Genomic DNA, 23062 nt, shown 5'->3' on the forward strand with positions numbered 1-23062 from the left:
TTTTAAAAAAAAAAGTATCACAGCTCACCTGGAATTCTATATCTTTAGTGTCAAATTCTGGTCAAAAGGTTTTGTTTGTATTCTTAAAAATAGTCTCAAAATAGGTGGGCTGCTTTTTTCTTTTCCATTTTTTGAACTTTTTTTTCCTTTTTTTTCTTTTTTTCTTTTTTTTGTCATAGCTGCTGTTGTCTTGGTAGCAAAGTTCCCTTATACTATTGGGCATGGATGTCCAGGCCTTGTCCTCCAGTACTGGGGTCAATGGGAGTGAGCAAAGGGGGTCTCTGTGCAGACATGGTCATTCCTGGGTGCGACGAAGGTCCTCCGTGCATCAGCATGGCGTGGTGAGGATGGTGGGGATGATCAGGTAGGTAAGTGTGAAAGGGAGGTCCATATCGGAGCTGAGAGGGGTGAGAGGTCATCTGATGAGGGTTGGCGTAAGTGTGTGGGGCCATGCTCATGCCCACAGGACTGCTCTGAGGTACATACTCCCCTGGCGTGCCTGGCAGACCTAAGAGAAAGACATAAACAGAGAGATGTATTCATTCAGTCTATAAAACAGCTCTGGCTGCAGCTTTGACATGCTCCTTCTCCATTAACAAGCCTTAATTCAATTTAAATTCAACTTCACCAACAAAGAGCTTAGCAGATTTTATGACATTGTGTGTGTGACTACAGAGCTTTTAGCTTCTGCAAGTAAAGAGAGACATTATTGCAGCAGGCTATTTTAGGCTATGGTGAGTGGTTTACAATGCCCAGTAGCGTTGTGGTCAGGTCTCAGGTTGGAAAATGATCCTCAGTCATCCACAGACACTGTAGTCCTGGAGGATATGAGGAAAACCAAGCAGGCGTATTGATGTGGAGAAGTGCTAATACTTTTACAAGTGGAACAGTCAATTCCCCAGCTGAGTTTAGTGACAAACCGAACAGGCATTCTCTCCCGGGGACGTGCTTCTGTGAACATATTTGATTTAGAATCCCTTTAAGAAGTTGTTAAATAATTGAGGACTCGGTTAGTTGTATCAGCAAGACGGTGAACATTAAAGGCTCATTTCCACCCCTGAATGAGAGCATTTTTAGCTCACTCTTAGATGCCTAGAGTGTGGGTTCTGGAAGAGGAGTAGGAAACAGCATCTAGATGGAGCAGCAAAGATAAAAGGAAGTCGAGAGAAAAAGAAGAAAAGGAAGGAGGTGGGGTATGGTGATGTTTCTTAAGATGGACTCCAATTCATATGTGTGGAAACTGCAGCATGCTGGCATCTCTCCTGCTGTGACAGCACCCAGGACACAGAGCTGCCTCAGCAGTGCCACTGTTTGGCTTTTCACATGACTGTTTGTTGTAATCAAAGAGAAAAAGAGTAAGATGTGGTGGGGGTCTTTTTCTGGAGCCTGGGACTAGAGTATGAGAATCTGGCTGGTTTAGAGGCCTGGACCTTGGGGAGAGACAAGTGAGCAGGAGGTCCCGCTGGAGCCAGGGGGCCTGGGTCTGGGATTGGGTCTGGGCTGGCCTGCTTTGTAATGTGAACCCCAGGGGGATTAGAAGCTGTAATAGGAGGTGGAGAGGTCGCTCTGAGGTCGCTAGGCATACTCACTCTCTGCATTCCTCCACCTTGGTACACTGCAATTAAGAAATTACACTGCAGGGCCTTGGTAAGAGGAAGAGGAGGAGGACAGAAAGGAGAGAGGGACAGCAAAGGCCAAGATTAATGACTAGTGTCACTAGTCGAAAGCTGTGCCATTTTCTAATACTCCCTCTCCACGTCAGTTCATTTGAAATGCAAGTGTTTGTCAGAGCAGGTCTCTTAAAATCTCACTACTGGGGTCATAAAATGAATAAATCATTCAGGGTGTTAGGGTATGATGGGTGCCCTCGCCTCCATATAACCTGGAGCAGCTCCTTTTAAAAAGCCCAGCAGATGTTTTTGACACTGTAAGCTGGTAATCTCTGGTCTTGTAAGCTGCAGTCATTCCATTAAGTAGATCTAAGAGCCTCTTCCCTTTCTTCTTTATTAACAAGAGTGGTAAAACCATCTGAAGACAATAACTGAGGACAGACTGGGCCTCTCTCCTGCCATCTCTGCATGCCTGCCTCCCTAGCTAGCTTTGCATTTCTGTTATGGCACAGTAGTCCTGCTCAATGGCTGGCCATAATTAAGTACCAAATATACCATATTGTGAGGCTGTGTAATCAAATCAAGAGAGGATAATATTCCTCTGTATTAAGCTATTAATGTAATTGGTCATGAAGCATAAAGTATGTTACATAATTAAATAGTCTCAAAATTATATAGCCCTATATTAAGAATTAGCCAACCTGAGCAAATGTTGTCTCTGTGTGGCTGTTTTAGGGAACATTGCTTCCTGATTTTCCTTTTTTTTTCTACTGCCATTAGGAGAGACAGGAGGGGATGAGAGCAAATGTGCGGGAGACAAAAAGTAAGGACTAGAGAGGTGAAATGATCTCTGTCAGAAGAATTGCCATTGTGACCCTTTGGAAAATTCAGTCTCCATTTACATATAAAGGGTTCTTTTAATCAAGGTAAGTGTTATTATACTGTGCGTCATTGGGCAAGGGAGTTTAGGTGTTAAATAAAATCTCCTCTGCCCTGCCGCCTTTAGGATGTGATATGTCTTGATTTTTCAAATGTCAGCACTGTGGCTCAATGGCCGGCTTAATCAGACTGCTGCCATTTAGCTGTATAGGTGGTTGTGTGTGGGTATGTATGTGTATGTGAGGCAGCAAAAACTGTGACACACGGAGACTTCATCTGTATGTGTGAAAGAGATCCCCTCCTTTTGGTCCCACCATGCATGCTTGTCTCTACAAGCTTATAAATTTATCTCAGTGTCTCCTGTCTGTTTGTCCCAGGTCAGGCTTGTCACTGGCCTCCACCCGCCTTTAAATCGTCTCCCTCCAGTAAAAAATAATCAAAACACACAGCCCCCCCATACACTAACCCAAACCCCCAGTGAGGGATCGGCCATGTCACCCACGGCCCGTATATCTAGCTCAGGGACCGTAATGTACTGCGGTGTTCCCGTCTTTGCATATAAGATAATTTGGGCATCAATCCTTCCCCAGACAGATTTATGTCACTCGGAGGACAGTTTCACTTCTCCTTCTTTATCGCTTCACTGGAGCCTGCTTAATTTCCCCCCTGTCAGCCCCTTCCCCAGGAGATGTTATTTTTTCCCTAAATGTCCAACATTTGCATTGGCTGTCCAGGATGGGGAGAGTGATGGCGCTGTTGTGATAAATAAATTTGTGCTTGCCATGCTAGCTTGTTTCTTCTCCCCCTCTATTTTCTGTTGTTGCTGTTGTCTGGCGCCACAAGTCGGGTCCTTTCTGTCCCAGGATGGTTCCCCATTTTCTCAAGTCTCCAATTCATCCTTGGCCCTCCCACCTCTACCCCTTAAAGCATCTTGCTCCAACAGCCCTGCAGGCTGTTGTTGCTGGGGGTTAGAACTTGCTGTAAAATTATTGCCAGAGTAAGAAAAGATTATACTACTGCAGTGTGAAAGGGAATTGAGGATGGAAAGGGTAAACACCTTAGCCCCAATGTAAAAAAAAAAAAAATCAAGGAAAGAGCCCAGTACTTACTTCCCCCTTTTTCTTTGCGTTACAAGATGGAGGTTACATGTAGTGCCATTGCCCATCCATGCCCATATTCATCCCCATTCCACTCATAGGCCCTAAAGAAAGGAGATAAATGCCAGAGAAGAGCAGGTCAGCAATAGTTAGAAATATAGCAAGGTTGGAGAAGACCCACTGACAGAAAAGGAGGAGTTTGTTAGCTTTAGATGGAAAACAAAGATGGAAGAGAAAAGAAGACATACAAATTTCACTAAGAATTTTTATTTTGCAATGCATCCCATAAGTCCTGCTGTTATGATTCCTGAGAAGTTTATCCAGATGTATTAGATTAGGTTTAAAAAATAAAGAAAGGGGGGGGGGGGGGGGGGGGTTTAAGGAGAAGTGTTATTGCGGTGCACTGTTAAGTCTGGATTTACGTGAGTGACTTTGGGTACTGCTCCATGCTGAGGTGACTTAATATCATGCCACAGACAAGAGGATCACTGCTGATCAGCTCCTTGATAACCAGCGGTGAAACTGGTAAAGCAAGCATAATAAAGGGAAGAGGGATGAAGAAAGACAGGAGGTGGTCAGACTTACCAGCTGGTCGGATCCCCATGTGCTGCTGACCATCCAGCACGAAGCTGCCCATTGGCTGGCCCTCTGGACTGTATGCTGCTCCTTGGCTCACTGAAGGATCAAGAAGAAAACCTGATTGTAGTCAAAACGTGGACATGAAAAAGGGAGTGGGGAGGGGGAGAAGAAGAGAGAACACACCAGACAATCAGCAATTGTCCCAGCTCCAGCCCAAACATACTGTAAGACATTGTGCTCATGTTTGTGGACCGCAATGGCTGACGCGTGGCATGCAAACACGCATACAGTAGGTCCTTATGCATGCAAGCGCACACACACTTGTGCGTACATGAAGCCTGTGTCATTCAAAACCACGCTCACAGGAGATACATTGTTCTCTAACCGCAGAAGAAAGCATGCAGTTTGACAGGATGAGAAGAATTTATGCCATAGCAGGCAATCATTACTCATGTAAGGAACCATAAACTGTATGTAGTATACAACTCTTCTCTTAAAGAAACAAAACATGCAATTAGGAAATAAGAATAAAATTCAAATTGCTAAATCATTTCTTATTAAGACTGATTTAATTGATTATCATGATACACAAGACAACAGCAATCAGTTTGATAAATTGCATGTATTTTTTCTTGTTATCAGGATTAACAAACTAATACGAACTGAAATCTGTAGAAAGCAGTGCATTCTAGTAGCACAACCGTATTATCTTGGATAATCTGTAATTCTTTAAGATTAGGGGGAGATGTTAGTCATTCCAGGTTTCTACAAATGGCCGATTGGCACACATTAACAGTTTATTGTCAAATATTCCCCCCAAAATGTGCAATAACTACAGAGAGTCCTCCACGTTTGCTAGTGCATCTCCTGTTAATCATGGCTCATGTGTCTTTGAATGATATCCATCCCACCCCAGAAGCAGAGATCATTTTAAGACGACAAGCTTGCTAATCAACAAAAAAAAACAACAACTTTTCCTTCCCTGAGACAAATTACTTGGCTTTGTTTTGGTAATGCCAAATAATAAGTAAAGCTTATGGTGACTGAATTATTCCACAAAATAACACAAGTATGTAGTTTTCTTATAAGAAATATCTAAGAGACAGACGTCAGGTTTTATTTAATCAATTAATCATATTAAACTCCGTCTAACCCAAAGGCTTTGTATTCACAACTGAAATAGGTTTCAGTTAAGTCAAAATTTTATTGAGCAGCCTTTTACATTACTTGATTCTTGAAATTTGCAGGATGCCTACTTCACATGAAAATTCAGAGTGATTCTTGATGGAGTGGAATAAAACTGCAGCAGAAAACATGGGGGCAATCCCCTCTTTAGCCCTAGACTGGGGGGAAAAAAAATCATTGAAAACAAAACAGAATTAAAAAGGAGATAACTCATAAATTGCTGCTAGCATTTCAGGCACTCCTCTTGTGTCCAATTAGTAATTCTGGTAATTCACAGAGAAAGTGCTAATACACTGTTCTCCCCACTTAGACTGGGAAATCTCCAATTAAAGTCAATCAGCAAACAGCTTGCAACACTGCTAAACATATCTCACAGAGAAAAGGAAAAAAGGGAATGAACGGCAGGAGAAAAAGGAAGGAGCAGAAGGTAATTTTTTACTGAAGTAGGCGTAGTGGCACCCTGTTAAAGAAAAAAAAAAGGTTCCAGGCATATTGTGTTTGCCAGTAAAGGATTCCGTGTCTTCACATAGGAAAAGGAGAAAAGGAAGCAACATATCTGTAGATTAAATGGATTTTTCTGTTTTTTTTCTATTCTTTTTTTTTTTTTCATATATATCATTATTATTTTACCTGCTCGATTTGACTGGTCGATCATGGGTTGTACTATTCTTCTCCTGGCATTAATAAACCTGGCAGAGAGGAAAAAAGAAAAAACAGAAAGAAGAGAAAAACAAACTTTAAATCACTCTGCATTCACACGCAGAAAGATTCATCACAAGGCTCCACAAAGACAAACAGTTTTGCATGACTTAATGGCAACATTTACCACTGAGTCCTTGAGAGGCACACACAACAAAACAGTAACAAACAAAAGGGCAATTGTGTGCTGACTTGGGAACCCAGTGAAGGATACATTTAATGTTCCATATGATCTATTCACCCCTCTTTTAATAAAGCTTTTGATTACGTTTGGTTGCTATGGGCACCAGGGAGACATTCCTCAAGTATTAAGTGCAGCTTGGGCACAGAAGCTTGGGCACATCCCTTTTTTCTTCCCTATTTCTCAATGAGTCCTGATGCCAGCTGCATAAAACACACAGTAACTCCATACATACACAGTTCTGCAATGTTATCATTCAATTCAATATTAAAGTGAGCTTTAAGTTAGAAAATGCAGGATACAATTGGTTCCTTTCATTGCACCATGCCACTCCACCCCCACCTCCACCGTCCCCCTGTATGGGACCCCCACTCTGCATGCATTGTAGGGGGTTTTGCTCCCCTTCCAGCTGTCTAGAAATGAGGACCAGGCATGGGCCACTCCATGCTTTCACAAGGTATTGTTATGTCAGTGAGCCCATCAATTAGGCTGTCTGAAGTTTTATCACCACCACAGCAGCGAATAAGTGCAGCTCCACAAAGCCTCCCCAGCCAGGCTTGCTCCTGCGGTTTTTCCAGTGTAGAGCCGGAGGTCACCAGGAGGTGAGTACCAGCCAGGGGCAACCTTTTTAACTTCGAATGGGGTGCCTTGGGCTGTGTCAAATGCAAGCTGACCACTTGGGCCAACCAAGTTCTCCACCTTTCTCTGTCTTTTATTTCCTCCTCCACCTTTTTTTTTTTCTAATTTTGCCTCTCTTTTATTCACTTCCAAAAACCTACAATCACAGCGCTACAGGTACTACCATATGGTTGATATTAAAGAGAGGTTTCAAATCGCCTTTGGAGCTGTCCAGCATGCAAGTTCCAAAAGGAGGAGAAAGGGTGAAAAAGAAAAAAAAAGACTTCATCTCCCTTTTCTAACATACGAGCCCACGGCACCATCAATACAACTAAAGAACTGGTCATTAGAAGGAAGGGAGAGCTGGAACCAATTTGGGCTCCTAATCCCCCATGAAGCCCTGATACCTGCCCTTACCTTCTCCAATGAACTTAAACGCCTGTAATCTGCCGAGCTCAAAGTGACATGGTTAAACGTACAAAATGCACGGCTGGGAAAAGAGAGGCGCGGTACTCATTTGCCAGGGGGCATCCAGAGTGCAGGTGCGCAAGGGTGCTGTGGGCCCCTGATAGAAAAAGATGAAACACAATCGTGGAAGAATAAGGGAGAATAAAAGAGGAGGATGAGAGGTAAATCAGAGTTGGATTGGAAATCGTATGATTGTTACACATGATTTGTGATTTAAAGGTAGATTGAGAATTGCATTCTATTACATGGAAAATAGTTTTTTTTTCTTTTTTTATTGTAAGAAGAAAGAGGAAAAAGTATTTCTAAGATAGTTGCGTTGTAAGAAATGGCTGCAAAGCTTAAGAGAGAAAGACCTTTCCAGCATCCAAACCAGCTGAGCAAGTAAACAGTAAGACATTCCTGGTACTGCACTCTCTTCAAGCAAAGAACATTGCCTGCCAAAATATATGTCTTGCATTCTCCCTTTCTAGATGCACCAAGGGGCTCAAAATCACAACCATGTGCATTCTTACCTATTGTGGGTCATAACCATAAACACATAATATTAGGAATGTTCTTCCCAGGTGCTAAATTTGACCATACGGTTTCCAGTGACGGCAGAGAGAATACTCTGGAGAGCATGTTCTGAGATGAAAAAGCCATTTTCAAGTTCTTTTTCTCTCTCTCTTTCACTGTTCATTTAAAAACTGTGTTTTCCATCCTCTGTTTTGAGCTTCTTAGAGGAAATGTTTAACTTAAAAGTGTACAGGAAAAGCTTACATGTTGCTCCCACTGAAGTGGTCATTTTTTCAAAGAAAACAAGAATGACATATGGATATTCAAATATATTTATCCAACATCCTGTTTATGAGATAAATCCGTTTTTTTTTTTACCATATCACACCACAAAGTCACAAAGACGCTCTTTTGTGCACTAAACAAGTTGCCACAGTAACCAACAGGCAATGAGGTGCACCGGAGTGAGCTTGGAGAGCGGGCGGGGGAACCAAGGGCCCCTCTCGTGGCCTCAGAGCACCTTTTATCAGTCTGAGTAAAGCCAATTGAGATTATCAGTGCCAGGCCTGATAAGAGTGTTTTCCCTCGACCCGTGAGCTGCTAATGGAGTGTGCTTAGAACAACAAAACCAGGAATCCTCCAGAGATGGAGCCCAGTCAGCTTGCATGGACAGTCAGATGGATGAACCCAAAATCCCAAGAGAGACACAGAGGTTGACCACAGGGACTGAGAATTCCTAAACCACTTGCTAAAACATACGTGAATGCAGTAAATCTACACATCACCACCGTGGACATGACCACAACCACCACCAGAGTGTCCGAAGGCTAACCAGAACACAGGAGGCTCACAGGGGACGCTAGCTAAAAACCTCTAACCCAAAGCCCATGTTTTATTATCTACATCTGGTGGTCTAGCTTATTATGGCCTGCCTCTGCTCAGTGTTAGTGCACAGAGAGACCAACACACACGCATACACAGTACACAGAGTACCTCTCAGCATGGGAACTCCATGCTGTCTTCAAACAAATAATTAAAGCCAGGGTTAGGGGGTCACGAGGAGGTCATTCATTGGGATATGGGCCAGAATGTGTACAATACCCCAGGAGAAAGCGTGTTGGTGTGGGTAGGGTGTAGGAAGCAGTCTACTGCTGTTTAATGAGAGCAGCTAATGTCATCCAACCAATAAGCCTTAAACACATTTTCATGTTTCATATCAAAAGCTACACATGCAGCACCAAGTGCACTTTAGATCATGCATGTGCAAGTATATGCACATGTCTGTCAGTGTGTGTGTGTATTGTGCATGTCAGCACATTCTTTACAGACTACTGCCAACTGGCTCACAGTAGCACTTCCAGCTGACATGCCCTGAAACGGTGTAAGGGATGCATGTGTGCAAACACACATTTGAGCAGATACAATATGCAACAACTGAGACTCTAGAGCCTTGATAATAATAAAGTGGTAGGTTTACGAGAGCTCTGACTCTTGAGGCTTTGCAGATCACAAAGGAAAATAACAGACAGATATGAATGATGGAGCCAGGGCAGCAGGAGTCCACTTGACACAGGGTCTCCACAAGGCTGGATCAACATAGCATCCATGGTTAATAATATCTGTCCTCACACAAGGGGGGGAGCTTTAGAGAGAGCCTCTTTAGGTGTTAAATACCCTGTCTAGCAAACAGCGCTATGTTATGAGCGTGTCAGAAGGATTGAAAGGTTAAAAATGTACATAATCTTAAACCACAATTTTATGTGACTCCTATTTAATGCAATAAACTGTAACTGCACTTTCATTTTTAAGTTGACAAATTCTATGAGAAGTTTGCAGATGTAATCACTGCAAACCAGTTAGTCTGAGTCAGGGCTTGTCTTTATTCTATTTTCACACTTCCTCATCTCAATCTGTCAGAAGGGCCTTGTTTCTGGTTAACTGACTTGCAGCCACACCTGGTAACTCGCTCCTGTTGTCAGCATTCCTTCCCTGAGAAATTGTCATGCCAAACCACCCTACCCTGGAGCACAGCCAAGAGACAGGGTGGGTGAGGGAGGGAGACGAGACAGAGAGAGCCTCGCTGCTTAGCTGGCCAATTGCTGTGAAGATCAGAGGAAACACGGCCAATCAGGAGTGGGGTCATTCGTTTGACGAGTTTGTGATGAAAGAAAGAAACTGACCCATAGCCAGAGTTAGTCCAAAGACAGTCAGAGAACCACCAAACATGTCTTTTCATAGAAACAGACCTTAGACTGCTCAAAAAATACAGTATATGAGCAAAAAGGGTAACTTTGAAATTGTTGACAGTTTATTACCTTTACTTCTGAATAGCATTTGTCCATTTTGAAAGCTCATATGCCAAGAAGAGGGAGGGGCAAGTTTCCATTCATCGTTCAAATGCCTGGGGCCCCTGTCTGTCTGCCTTTGTAGGAAGATTACATGCAACACAATCTGAACAAGAACGTGCTGATCTCAATCCATGATCACTGCTTGCAAACATGACTGTCCTCTGGTTCCTATTAAAGCTCATTGCTTCCATACTTCCGCTTCAGACAGAAATAAAGATTCCAAACCCCCAGCAATTGAGTCACAACTCACTGGAATTAAAAGATGGAATTTTTGGGGGTTTGATCTTCTCTCCCAAAAACAAAGAAAGAAAAGAATGAAATCACTCTCTGCACTTTGACCAGGAAGTGCATGCAAATCAAGCCCATGAGGTGGGTGTGTTTAGTATAAGCAAATACTAATTATGGTCTGGTCTGACAGTGGGGCAGTCTAAGGCAACTGAACCTCCAACACTGATCTATTGTGGTGTTGGCAACAGTGATTTAATCAGCTCAACCGGTCTAGCAAGGTCCCCTGTAATAGTTTATACATACAGTAGTTTGCCACCAGACTGAATCTACAATATCTGTAGATTTATTGTAAACTATCACAAAGGAGCCTTTCACAGGCTCCACTCTTCCAGGATGGAAATAAAGGACAGTGAGATAGGAAAAGAACGGGGAAGCTTCCTCAAACTCATCCTATCAGAGACAAAATTTCCCCTGCTTTTTTTTTTTTTTTTTAATCCCCACTTTCCGTCTCTAAGTCAAAACAGGAGTCAGGAGACATACGCTGGGCGAACATTACCTCACCCCCATGTTTGATTTAGTGCAGATGTGAAGCAGAGCAAGGCAGGATCGTTTTTTAGGAACGTCAGAGAGGGCCCACGTTTAGGGCAGCCACCGTGTTTACATAGTTTTACCTCTTTCTATCTCTCCCTCTTTCTCTCATCCAGAGTGCCTCCATACCCCCCCCCCACACACACTCTTTTGTCTGCCTCTGAAAGGGGGACTGTTTCACCTCTCCTCCATGGACTTTCACTGACCTGTTTTTCTTTCCCTTTTTATTACTCCATTCATTGCCCATTTGTGGCATCCCCCCTTCAACCCTATATGACTAACATTTGCATTGCTCTGTCAGTCTGGCTGCCGAAGTCATTTCTCTCTGAAACCCGGGGAGTACGTCATTAAGACTCCAGTGGAAAATCAGATGAAGAATTATATATTTGTGTTTCAAACTGACAAGATTTAACGAGGAGCTAATTAAAATAAATCAATAGCACTGCGGCATGCTTGCTGCCTGTCTCTGTTCTCTGTTGAGTACTGCAGTGTGATGTGCAATGCTAGGCTAATTATAATGGTTGAGCTGAGATTTGGCTTCCACTGTTACCTGCACAGATTATAATGAATGAATAAGAAATCACGAAGTCATCATAGTTAAAAACAAAACAGCTGGTAAACTTAGACATCTCCCCTGCTATTTACCCTCCCATCTAACACCTTCTCCCCACTACCCCCTGTCCAGCGAGGGCATGTCACCTCTGGGCCTTGCAGTCCAGCAGCCTGACCCCTACAGGGCGGGCTGTGCGGCCCCAGCTGCTGACTGTCCGTCAAACACCTCCAGAGCAACATCGGGCCAGGAAGACCACGCTTGTTGCCCCTTTGATCCGGCAAGCAGCAGCTGCTGCTCCACACAGCAGCACTTTGTTCCTCTGTCTCCTCACCACACTGTCCTACGGCACAAAAACACTGAATCCGGTACAGAAGTGGAGGGGGAGAAAGGAGAAGGGAGGAAAAAAATGTGGGGGTTAAGGGGGGGTGGGGGTTAAAAAAAAACAATTTTTTCCTTACTACAACACCAACAAGCTCTGACAACATCAGCAGGGGTTTTTCTTGGCCTCAACACAGCTTTCAGGCATCTCCTGCTTGACGCTTCACCCTCCCTTCTCTTTTAAGAGATATGATAGTTATTGTTCAAATCAGCCAGGGTGAATGGAATGGACTGAGGCCAAGCCTGCCCCAGGCGTCAACACACCTGTATGAAAGAGGCCTTATTGTAGCAACCCAGCATGGCTAATCTGCCTAGCTCTACCAGTTTTCTGATGCAAGGGAGGATATGATAATCTCTTCTTTCTCTTTCTGCAAGACAGCCTCTAATATTTCCTCAATTAACCTCCCTTTCCTCAGAGGTTGGCATCTCTACTCTGAAATATTTGCTTATTGCAATATTATTTCTAAGTATATCAACGACACAGAAGGGATTACAGGAAAAGTTGATCCAAATCTCATTTGCTGGCAGAGCCTATTCTTCCCATTCTTGCACCCCCTCCCTTAAGACAACACCTTATTAATGTGCATAGGTGCACAAAAGGTATTTTCTGCTTGCCCAGGAGCTAAGGGACCAACAGCTGTGTTTTCTGTTGTTTGAAGTTGTCTGAGAACTACTACATCAATATTAGCCTCTGTCAAAGGTTCCAGCACATCGCGCATGACAGAGGCCGTCATCGCTGGAAGGTAGTGCTCATTCCTCATAAGCCAATTTTCACCTCATGGGTGGATGAGGGCTTCCTGCTTTCATGCAGTTCCAGAAAGATACAAAACAGAGATGTACACACAGGCTGGCTCACACATACTCAAACTCAAGCAATGCTCAGAGGAGAGCAGAGAGGACTAGAAGGTTGTATCCACCGTTATCATTACCCAAGCCTAGCTATCAACCCTCCTGAGATAAGTGGGTGTGCTTCTAAGATCACCCCAATTTCTCAGTTGTGAAGAGTGCCACACTATTGCCCAGATGTTCCTCTTCCTCCCCATAGTGCAACCTTTGTATGTCTCTGTGGAGAGGGCAGATATAATCTCGGTTTTCATCCACTTTTCATTGCTATCGCACAAAATGTGGCTCTTTAAGCCTTTCCATCTCTCCTGTGTTATCTTTCCATCTCTGATTTCCTTCACCCTTTCTTTGTCTCCTGCTCCGTCATCTTCTGTTCCCTTTTATTCTCGACTCTTTTCTCCCTGTGCCTGGTAATCGAGTGAGAGAATCAGTGACTCTGTGACTCCCCCTTATTGTCAGATATCAAACAGGGTGGCTTTGTGGATTACCAGGGGAAGCTGATAATGACATGATAGAGGCGTGATATTTCAAACAAAATTGAGTGTCAATTGCCTGCATCGTCTAGGCAACACAAGTGTCTGTATCGCAGCAGCCAGGCAGGAAATAAGGCCAATCTATTTCCTTTGCATCATATCAAACGTCTCTTTACTCCCTTGTTTATGACTATAATGGGTTCAGCTCAAAGAGAAGAAGAGCCAAGAGCAACAGCTATCCTTGCATAGCTCACAAATGTGTTTCGGTACATTTGTGAGCATGCATGTTCTGCACATGTACCCCATGTGCTGCACATGTACCCCCCGCCAAATATAACAGAAAGCAGAACCAGTGGGAAATTATATCAAAAGTGCCCTCATTTATCACCCTATCCCCATTCATAAGTAGATATGCACTTTCTGTCCCACTCTTACTCCTTTTAACCCTTATCATGCTGGTGTGCTAATCACCATGAATTTAGGGCAGACAGAACTGAGAGTCCTGAAGACCCAGAAAACTCTGGAGTACAGACCTCTTGGTTAGTGTTGTATGTACTTATATACATGTGACTGTGCAGAAAGGGATTATCCATCCAACTGGGACATCATCACCATTTTATTATTGTCACTATGTCCTGCAAGAGATTTTTTTTTTTCCATTAAGCACATTTCCACAATGTGTCTATATGAGTTTGTGGCAACAACACATAAGTGACCACGAGATTCATCGGTTAAATGTTGTCAGCTTTCCTCTGAGTTCTCTGTTGAATAATTAATAATGAGTTTCAATTGCACATAACTGCTTTGACATACATACGCTTGAACACACAGTTTCACATACACACATACACATGTGCAGGGACGATCAGAAGATAAGTTTAGGGCTAAAAAGCTAAGCAGCAGGCTAGTGATATAAATAACTGTTGTTTGTGGAGAGTACTGCTGGCAGAAATGGCAGTGACACTGTGGAGCAGACCACAGGGACTCTGATGTGCCTGGTGGCCTGAAGCGAGCCCTCTGCCTCTCAGATCAGCTCTACCACTGACTGTGCACAGCTTTGACTGGCCTCCTTCATAAGTGACAGCCTTATACAAATACATCAAAGGCACAGTCAATTCAGCCTACACTGTGGAGTCTAGCTCTTAAATTTAGGCCTGTTAACTGTCATGTTTGAGTTTTAGTAGAATGATGTATTAATGGCTTTTATACAATTGTAAGATTTACTTTCACTTTGTTAAGATTAGAGAATCTCAAATAATTCAATCTTAACATCAAACATTGAGTTTAAGTTAAACTTAAATGAAGAGTCACATTTTTTTCAATTTAACTTCTTTAAGAACACTACTGTACATGTACACACTAAGTGTAAAAAGACAGCTTTAAATATGGGAGTAGGTGAGGGGCAACAAACATCCATCTACATCCATTAGGAAACAAATCAAACCCACTGCTGCTCTCACATACTCACTTCTTATGCACACACACTCCCAATTGAAACATCATCAATGATAATGGGAGGAATAAATATTCATAAGGCCGGGAAAAGAAAACCCCTAGATTAGGGGTAATATGCTCTTTATTGTCTTCCTCCTTTCCTTCTTTGTTTCTCGATCTTGTTATCTATGTTATGGTGTTGGTTAATTCCTCCTGCTAATTCTGAAAACCTCATCAAAGTGCACACGTGTGCCTCCATTTGCATGCAGAGAACATGACATTAAACTGCAATTTTTAATTCCTCACTTCTTCCAAATTACTAACAACCATGTTAGATATTGCAAAGAGTTTATGCCAGTATTTAAGATTTCACTCTTTTGTGATCTCCATCCCATTCTCTTCATGGTAAAAAACTATTATCCAGTCTTTGATTATGCACACACACACACACACACATACATCTACATATGGATTTTCAGAACCAAGTTAGGGGAAGATGATTGCTCATAGGCTCCCAGAGTGACTGAATCCTCATCTTTAACAGGCCTGAACTGAGGCAGACCGTAGCTTTAACTAACATAGGACTAGAGTCTTCCACGATAAACTTATTGGCCTACACCTTAGAGAGAGAGCATAGGTCCATTATTAACAGTTTCATATAAAACACACACACACACACACACAAACACATACAACAGGTATCAATAAGGCATTGCAGTGTTGTTAAGGGTGTGATTACAACATTTTATATCCCGAAACACTCATTATTATTGAAAAGGGAGGATGCAAAGTCACCAGAGGTTGTTATAAATGTGACACCACACAAACAAAGTGCAGATAAAAGATGGTGTTACTTGATAACAAAATACATAAATAAAGGGAATGTGAAGCGTCTAAGAGGGAGGTAAAGAAAAACAGTTAGTCATAGAAGGAGTGAGAGAATGAGCATGTCTGGACAGAGAGAAAATACCTGCTGGAGGTTCACAGAGTTGAAAGAGCTCAGCCAAAGAAGGAGCTCCTGTCCTCTTTGGCTCCAGCACACACAAACATCCACACATACCCTTAAGGCCATTCTGTTACACCTGGTCACCTTTATCCCTTTTAGTCCTGCAAACCCCACCCGTCCTCCCCAGCACATACACAGCATCCAGGCATCCCATTCACGTTGCTACCGAGGCAGCCCCTGGATAATGCACAGCTCCTCTGGCTATCTCCCTCAGCAGATAAAACTAATTATTCCAAATCTACTCTGTCAGGTTGTCTCATCCTCTGGGGCCTCAGTTTAATTCTCTTTTTCTCTGTTTGTCACATGGAGAATCTCTGGAAACTGACCTCCAAAGTAAAAGGATAAACAAAGTGAAGGGCCACAAAAGGCACATATAGCATTACAGCAGCTGAAACACATGACTTCCTTTGTGAAAACATGCCTTTCCTTACAACTGCCAAAACATTTCTATGATGCAAGACTACATCTAGTCTTAAAGGCACTACAATAAGAGGTGATCGAGCAAAGAAATCTTAACAACTCCCAAAAAAACAAACAAAAGAAGGGAAAAAGTGCATGACATCATCTAGCACATAATTCAAAGGACATATCCACCTATTCATAGGCACAGTCTCTCTATTGGCTCTAGCCGTTGGCACCCATGTCAGGTTTTAGGGCTAAATAACAAGCCAATATGCCCTGCTCTCCAACTGCACCCCCTTGAAAACCTGCAGAGAAACCATCCATCCCAATGAGCTCTAAAGGCAAATGGAAGCTCATAAACAGAGACTTGACTGTATAGACTTTGCATTTTATCTTTCAGCAGTTTCCCCCTTTATGAGCCAGGGACCTCTATAACTGGGGGAGGAAAGGATGGATGAGCAAGATGGGAGGATGGCAGAAAGATGGTGAGGATGACAGTAAGGATGTTAAAGAAAGAAGATGATGGCAGAAAGAGCGAAAGAATAAGAATGAGACAGAGGTTGGGGGAATGAGATAGAGGAGTGCTGGGGTCACAAATCTTGCTGCTATTCTAGTACGTGACATCTTCACTCGTTTGCGGCTGCTCATTAACAAACAATACTGCTGTGAAATTGGTTTAATGACAAAGTAATAAAATTGCTATTCTGCTCACAGATGGCCTCAGGCACGGGGAGATTCTAGCAGGCTTACTGTGGCTGCCCGTGCGCATTAAGCTGCTTGTTCACGAAAACAGCATCCCTACGCTTTCCTTCTCACTATCACCAACCTTTTTTTTTTTTTTTATCTTTTTAAGTTCTCTCTCTTCTTACAAATGAAATAAATTAACCTACTTTCATCCCTTGTATTCCCTTTGAATTCTCCCTCTCTTCCATTCTCACCCTCTTGCTCTCCTCGCTCTCTCTAGTGTATTCTCTCGATCTTTCACCAGTTCTCACCCCTAGTACAGAAATTACCATCTTAAAATAAAAAAAGGGAGGCCTGCCCACGCAAACGCAGCTCGACTTCATTTCAAACGCAGAGCCCTTGTTATTAAACGACCCACCAATAAAACCAAGCCGTTGAGGAATAAAAGAGCCAAAAGGAGCAGAGAAGTACAAAGACCTCCCTCCTCCCATCTCTCTCCATCTCCGTCTAATGCTCTCTGTGTAATGCCTCTCTCAGCTCCTCGCCTCTATCTCGCCTCGTCTGGCTTCGTTCTCCTTGCATGCCGTCTTAGCTGGGAGAATTCCACAGCCTTGGAGAGTCTGGAGCTTGTAATGGGAAAACAAGTAAAAAGGCATTCGTTTTTTGTGCATGATCGTCCAACATTGCCAGTTTTATTAAAGCGCCACCTGTTTTTCATAACTTTATACTTGCAAAAAGGTGGGCACAGGGTTGCTTCATAGCCTTGGTGGGTGTCCATGCCATGCTATGACCCCATGTGCCCCCAGTGCCTGATATAGTGGGAGTGGGCCTTGTTAATCACACTGAACATTTCAACAGGGCTCCTGCGCTCACACGCAACACATGCTTTATACTCTGAGTGCAGACATAAACACAGTGGCACACATTAGAATCAGCTGTTTAAGACTCCCTTGGCTTAGTCTGTGAGCAAGGCATGTGTCTAGATTGTGCTGCATGCAGATATTTGGATCTGTGACAACTGCTGCACAAACTTAAATGTAAAGCCAAACTTGTTACAACAGGTTTTCTTTTCTGTTCAACTCTGCCATGATGAGAATATGTTTATCCAAACGTGTTCCTCCCTCTAAAACTGTTAAAATGGGATTATTATTACAGCATCAAGGAAGCAGCCAGATCAAATGAACTTAGGGGGTGGAGGGTGTTGGTAGGGGGGCTGGCACTTGGGATCTGACAACAGAGTCAATTCTGCTAATTAACTGCCAATTAGCGGTCCCTAAATGAGAGGGATCATGATGCCGATGTTGGCAGCATCCTGATAGTCTCTCTTTTTAGTTAGAGACACATATACACTCATGGTAGCATACACAAACACACCGAGGAGAGAGAGAGTGAGGGAGATACACACATAGCCGCAACCTATCCACACTGCAGCTGTATATTTAGAAAGCCAGGGGCATGAGATGGCCACTGCTGGGAGTCCCTGGTTGCAGCCAAAAAAAGGCTTGACATTTCCATCTGGGTCAAAGTTGCACAGATAACCAGCAACTTCACTCAACTAGTCCAAACGAAAGGAAGCGACTGAAAAGTAAGTAAAATGCAAACATGTAGAGTTTGGCGTGAGGGGGAGGACCTCAGAAGCCCCAGTGTGAGATTCATGAGACTTAAAAACTTATGAAGAATGTGGAAAAACAGGCAGCTAGGCCAGTTTCATAACTTTATGTTACATTTGGAAAATATTAGTTATTATTTTGCATTTCATAATGGGCTCGTCTGCCAAACCACAGAATCATAAAAAAATTGTAAAAGAAATTGTTCCAAAGTGTCTCATTGGACATGGAAAAGGGCTGGAAAATGCTTTTTAAGTGGAGGAACAAATTGGATTTTTTTCCCCCTCTTTGTCTTGTTCTTACTTACTACAAACTGGTGTGCTTTATGATTAAAATTGTGCATGTGAACCTCCTCTATTGGAGCAGTTTAACAGTTTGGCAAATCTGGAGGGAGTGGAGAAGAGAGGGGATCTGAATGGGGATTGTTGTAAAGAAAACTGCACAACATTCAGTTTAGAGCCAACAAAACACAGCTTATCATAAGCTGTGCTATAGGTCCAGACAATCTGGAAGCAGAATAAAAATTCTAACTCTATGGGCTGATGATGGAATACATATGAATAATGTCATTTTCAAGATTTATCTTTGTTTTCATTTTGGCCAGATTTGACTTATTTCCCCCTATATAGAGGTGCTAATAGGTATAAATAGGAACACATAAAATGCTCTGACTGAATCTATGTTCATTTTCTTCACAGTTATGTTTTTCTGTCTGATCTGACAGCAACTGAAGGTAAAGTTTTTCCTATAGATATTTAAGAATAATAAAGTAAGAAAACCACCATGCACCATGCCCATCACTGAATGGCTACAGAGATTGAACCTATTTCATCTCTTCAGTAGGCACAGGCTGCTTGGCGCCGTCGTCTGGCGGATATCCTTCCCTTATCATGTGACCTGTGCTCCGACAGGGGGCAAAGGTTGGCTGCGATCCGCCCCTGTGTCTTAATAACTCACTCATTGTATTCCTTTCTGCCGCTAATTAGAGCCTCTCCCCTGTGCATGTCTGTATTTGTGTTGTGTGTGTGTGTGTGTGTGTGTGTGTGTGTGTGTGTGTGTGTGTGTGTGTGTGTGTGTGTGTGTGTGTGTGCATGTAGTCCCCCCTGGGCCGTAGAGAGAAGGCAGAGAAGTAAAAATAGTGTGTGGCTTAGTGCCCTCTTTATTGTTATTAGTGCTCCCGTGGCACAGCAGTCAGTCATCATAGATGCCAAGAACTGACATATTCGTTCTCTGACTTGTTCTGCCGCTCCCTCCGCCATGGAAATGACCAACTGGCTGCCTGTGAGATGAGGGAATAATGACGGGACGATTTCCTTCCTTTTTTTAGATGCTGTTTCTCTCAGTCATCTGTCATCACCATCATCTCCCAGGCTCATGTAATAACTCTCAGTGTATGTGTGTGTGAGAGTGTGTTAGTATTGCCGCAGTGGTAAATAATGGCAGGATAGTTGGTGTGTGTGTTTATAGCAGTGAGTGAGGGCACATCATGCTGGGTCTAAAGCTGAGACATGAAAGGATTCGGTCAGGCTCCATTTAGCCCAGACTGATAGCAGGACATCAGGAGCTGCTGAGGCAGGCAAATATGCTGCTAGATACTGTAAACTATTAACGCTTCTTTAGTGTGCAGACACCTGCGTCTGCCATTGCGCTATCCCACAATGCTGTGGGTGTAATTGCGCTCACCTTTTCCTGCAATCTTAAACAAATGCAATTACATATCAGATCACGCCCCAAATCTGTTAGCATGACTCCTGTTGTCTCAATGTAAGCACAGCAAACTGTATGTGTGTGTGTTTAAGTAAAGGGTGGGGTGGGGAGTCCATTTAGTTATAATGTACATTGTATGCACACATACAAATGAAGACTCTTGCAGACTATTAAAAAAAAATAATAGTCATTTCATCTGCAGATGCGCCAGTGCAGTGAGATTGTGGACTTTAACCTCTTCCCCTGCTTCTTATTAGTATTGAACACCTAATGGGGTGTGGGCTTCAAGCAGGTGAGGCTGTTAGCTAATGAGACAGTTTAGATATAGAGGCAGGTGGGTGTGTGTGCAAGTGGCACTGAAACAAACGGGTTTCGAATCATCTGGGTATTGTTTTCTGCGTATACAGGTGAGCTACAGGTAAACATAAAGGGAGGTGTCAGTTTGACGTTACAACTCTGGGAGGTTTGATGGGGCAAAAGGGGAGAGAGCAGGATGCACTGTCTATTGACTATTACACAGAGCACCGTTGTGCCCTCGCTGGGTTGCGATTGTGCCGGCGGACAAAGCCCTGATTCAGCACATCCTTTCCCCGAGGGAGAGCTCTGGAAACCAAAGACGGCGGCCATCCCCTCCCTTTCCCCCCACTCATCCTCCGCTTCTGTCTCTCCCTTCGTCTGTATCTGTCTCTCTCTGCTTCTCTCTGGCCGGTAACATGGCAGCAACTATGCATCAAAGGGAACTACAGAACAATGCGAGGGGCCAGCCAGGAATTTAAAGAGCTTTTTTTTTTTTTTTTTTTTTTCGAAAAAGCAGGAATTTCATGCAACTGCGTTCTGCCATGTCAGGAGTGAATCATCTCGGCTGTCAATAGAAGAAATAAATTTATTTATTTGGAATTCTTGAGCCTGGAGAGGGAAAGGTGGGGACCTTCATCCTGTCTGCTTCTAATCTCTCCTCCACTGTAAATGCAGCCGATAATCTGCTGACATCCTGTGTTGACAACATGTCAAGTACAGCACAGATAGACAGGCACAGAAACTTTCAGCAAAGTTATTTGTGAAAAGTGATTTGTGGAGTTTTTAATAAGATGGTTGGTATAAGTTAGGTACTCAGCTCAATTGACCATTGATGTGCTAGGACATGAACTTCACAAGGATGTGACGCAGCTCCATATTCTTACAGACCAAATGAATGGCCAAAGAGATGACAGGGAATCTTTCTATATCTATCTATGTCCCTGTCTGTTTCCCTTTCTTTCTCCTCCCAGGCTAGCTGAGTATTTCTGCATTAATCACCATGACACAGGCAAGGCAACTCAATTTTCTGCTCCTGTAGGTAAGGTGCACGGCATCCCGAAACGGTTGCATGAGGCATGAAACAGGCTAATCTTTGGTTACTGGTGTAATTGAAATGCTATCCACACTGTAGGGTGCATTAAAGTCTGATAACAGCGGTTCCTGTGGCCAATTTAAGTAGTTTGACTTCCCCTGGCTAGAAGGGAATAAAGCAAAGGGTGTGTGAGAGAGACAGAGTATTTCAGGTTGGAGGGGGGAGGACGAGGGAGGGGGGGGGTTGATAGATAAGGCTGACAAACCCAGCTAATTCTCCAGGCATGTTTCTCATTGTGATCCAGGAAAAATGAGAAAAAAATGAATCACAGAACCAAAAAAATCAATTGACCCTCGGGTGGCTTGTCAGGCTGTGAGTCTGATAAACCTAAAAGCTTCGTTAATGTCAGCCTGCCTGTATCCAACAGATAGAGCACTTTGTAAATGAACCTGCTTTGATAAATATATTAAGGAAAGCTGTGAATAAAAGGCACAGACTTGTCATTTGTAAATAGAACCCCCGCTACATGGAATTAGAATGATAAAATGGGGTTCCATATAATTAAGTTTGTGTAAGACCTGAAATCCGTGCAAATACCTTCCCGGAATTTTGAAAGGAAGCTGTCAGTTCAATTAATCTGAACATCACCCTGAGAATGTACTGAACAAAATTAAGCCGCAGATAAAACCTAGGCTAGTATTTTGATAAGTAATTCCTGTATCATTTCTTTGCTTCTGTGATCATTTTATTTAATCCACCACCCCCAGTTATGTGCTAAGCCATCTACAAAGGCCCTGCTGGCCAGGCCACCAAAACCTTAATCCACCATATAGCTTGTGTAAAATGGGGAGGAGGTGGAAAGCAGTTTTTTCCTGTTTGTGGGGGCATCAGTGGCAGTGCTAGGTATGGTTTTGGATGAAGGGGTGGGGTGGGTGTGGGGGTTGTAGGGGCAGCTTATGATTTCTGCCAGTCTCCCATAAATATATCCAACTGCATATATGCACATCAAACCACAAAGACTACTGACTTAGCTGCAAAAGACTCTCATGATAACACTGGAACATCCTGCTAGCTTACATATAATAATGTTCCAAAGGTTGTCTGTGTGTATATCTGTGTTCATCGCTGTGTGTCTATACAAGATGGGGAGGGATGTACATAAACGGTTTTCACACTTTAGGAGTATTAGCCGTCTTGGCTTGTGGGAAGAGGGGAGGTAAAGGCTTTTGAAAATAAAAGGCAGAGCAATGCTGGTGGTGGAGATAGGGCAAGCGGAAATCTTGACTCACCAGTTGTTTACTTGTAAGATGGTGAGACCTGTGTCTTGGGCTAGCTGCTTCTTCTGCTCTTCTGAAGGGTATGGGTGCTGGAGGAGCAAACAGAAAGGGAAAAAAAACCACACATGAGCTTCTTTGGCAAACAGATTAACATAAGTATTCATGAGCAAATCTAAAACGGAGAAGGGAGCACAAGTCATCTTCTTTGCTGTTACCTATGTTTCGTGTTCAATGTGTTTCTGTGTTTGTTGCATTGTGTAATCCAAGACTGCACCTTCTTGTGACCTCCACCCAACCCTGCCCCTCCCTTGAACAGTATAGACATTCACAGCATACATGTGGCCACCCACTCACACACAATCATACACAGAATTCAATGCTAAACCAGTCAGA

The 23062-nt window shown here is 43.2% G+C and overlaps 1 protein-coding gene across 4 annotated transcripts in view; it reads right to left on the reverse strand.

The window, feature by feature from the left end:
* Window positions 1-23062, reverse strand: part of meis2a (Meis homeobox 2a) — a 74641-nt gene continuing 51579 nt past the window's right edge. For 2 of the 4 annotated variants that reach the window (XM_079262739.1, XM_079262738.1), the window contains exons 9-13: window positions 22682-22758; window positions 5981-6039; window positions 4172-4282; window positions 3599-3690; window positions 369-508 (exon numbers count right to left, since the gene is read on the reverse strand). In XM_079262739.1, coding sequence (XP_079118865.1) covers window positions 3632-3690; window positions 4172-4282; window positions 5981-6039; window positions 22682-22758 — 306 coding nt within the window. In that variant the 3' untranslated portion in view covers window positions 369-508; window positions 3599-3631. Of the gene's footprint in view, window positions 509-3598; window positions 3691-4171; window positions 4283-5980; window positions 6040-22681; window positions 22759-23062 lie in introns of all 4 variants that reach the window. The other 2 variants (XM_079262740.1, XM_079262741.1) reach the window with 2 other exon arrangements.

This window comes from Telmatherina bonti (genome assembly GCF_933228915.1).
Source record: "Telmatherina bonti genome assembly, chromosome: 22".
NCBI classification, from domain to species: domain Eukaryota; kingdom Metazoa; phylum Chordata; class Actinopteri; order Atheriniformes; family Telmatherinidae; genus Telmatherina; species Telmatherina bonti.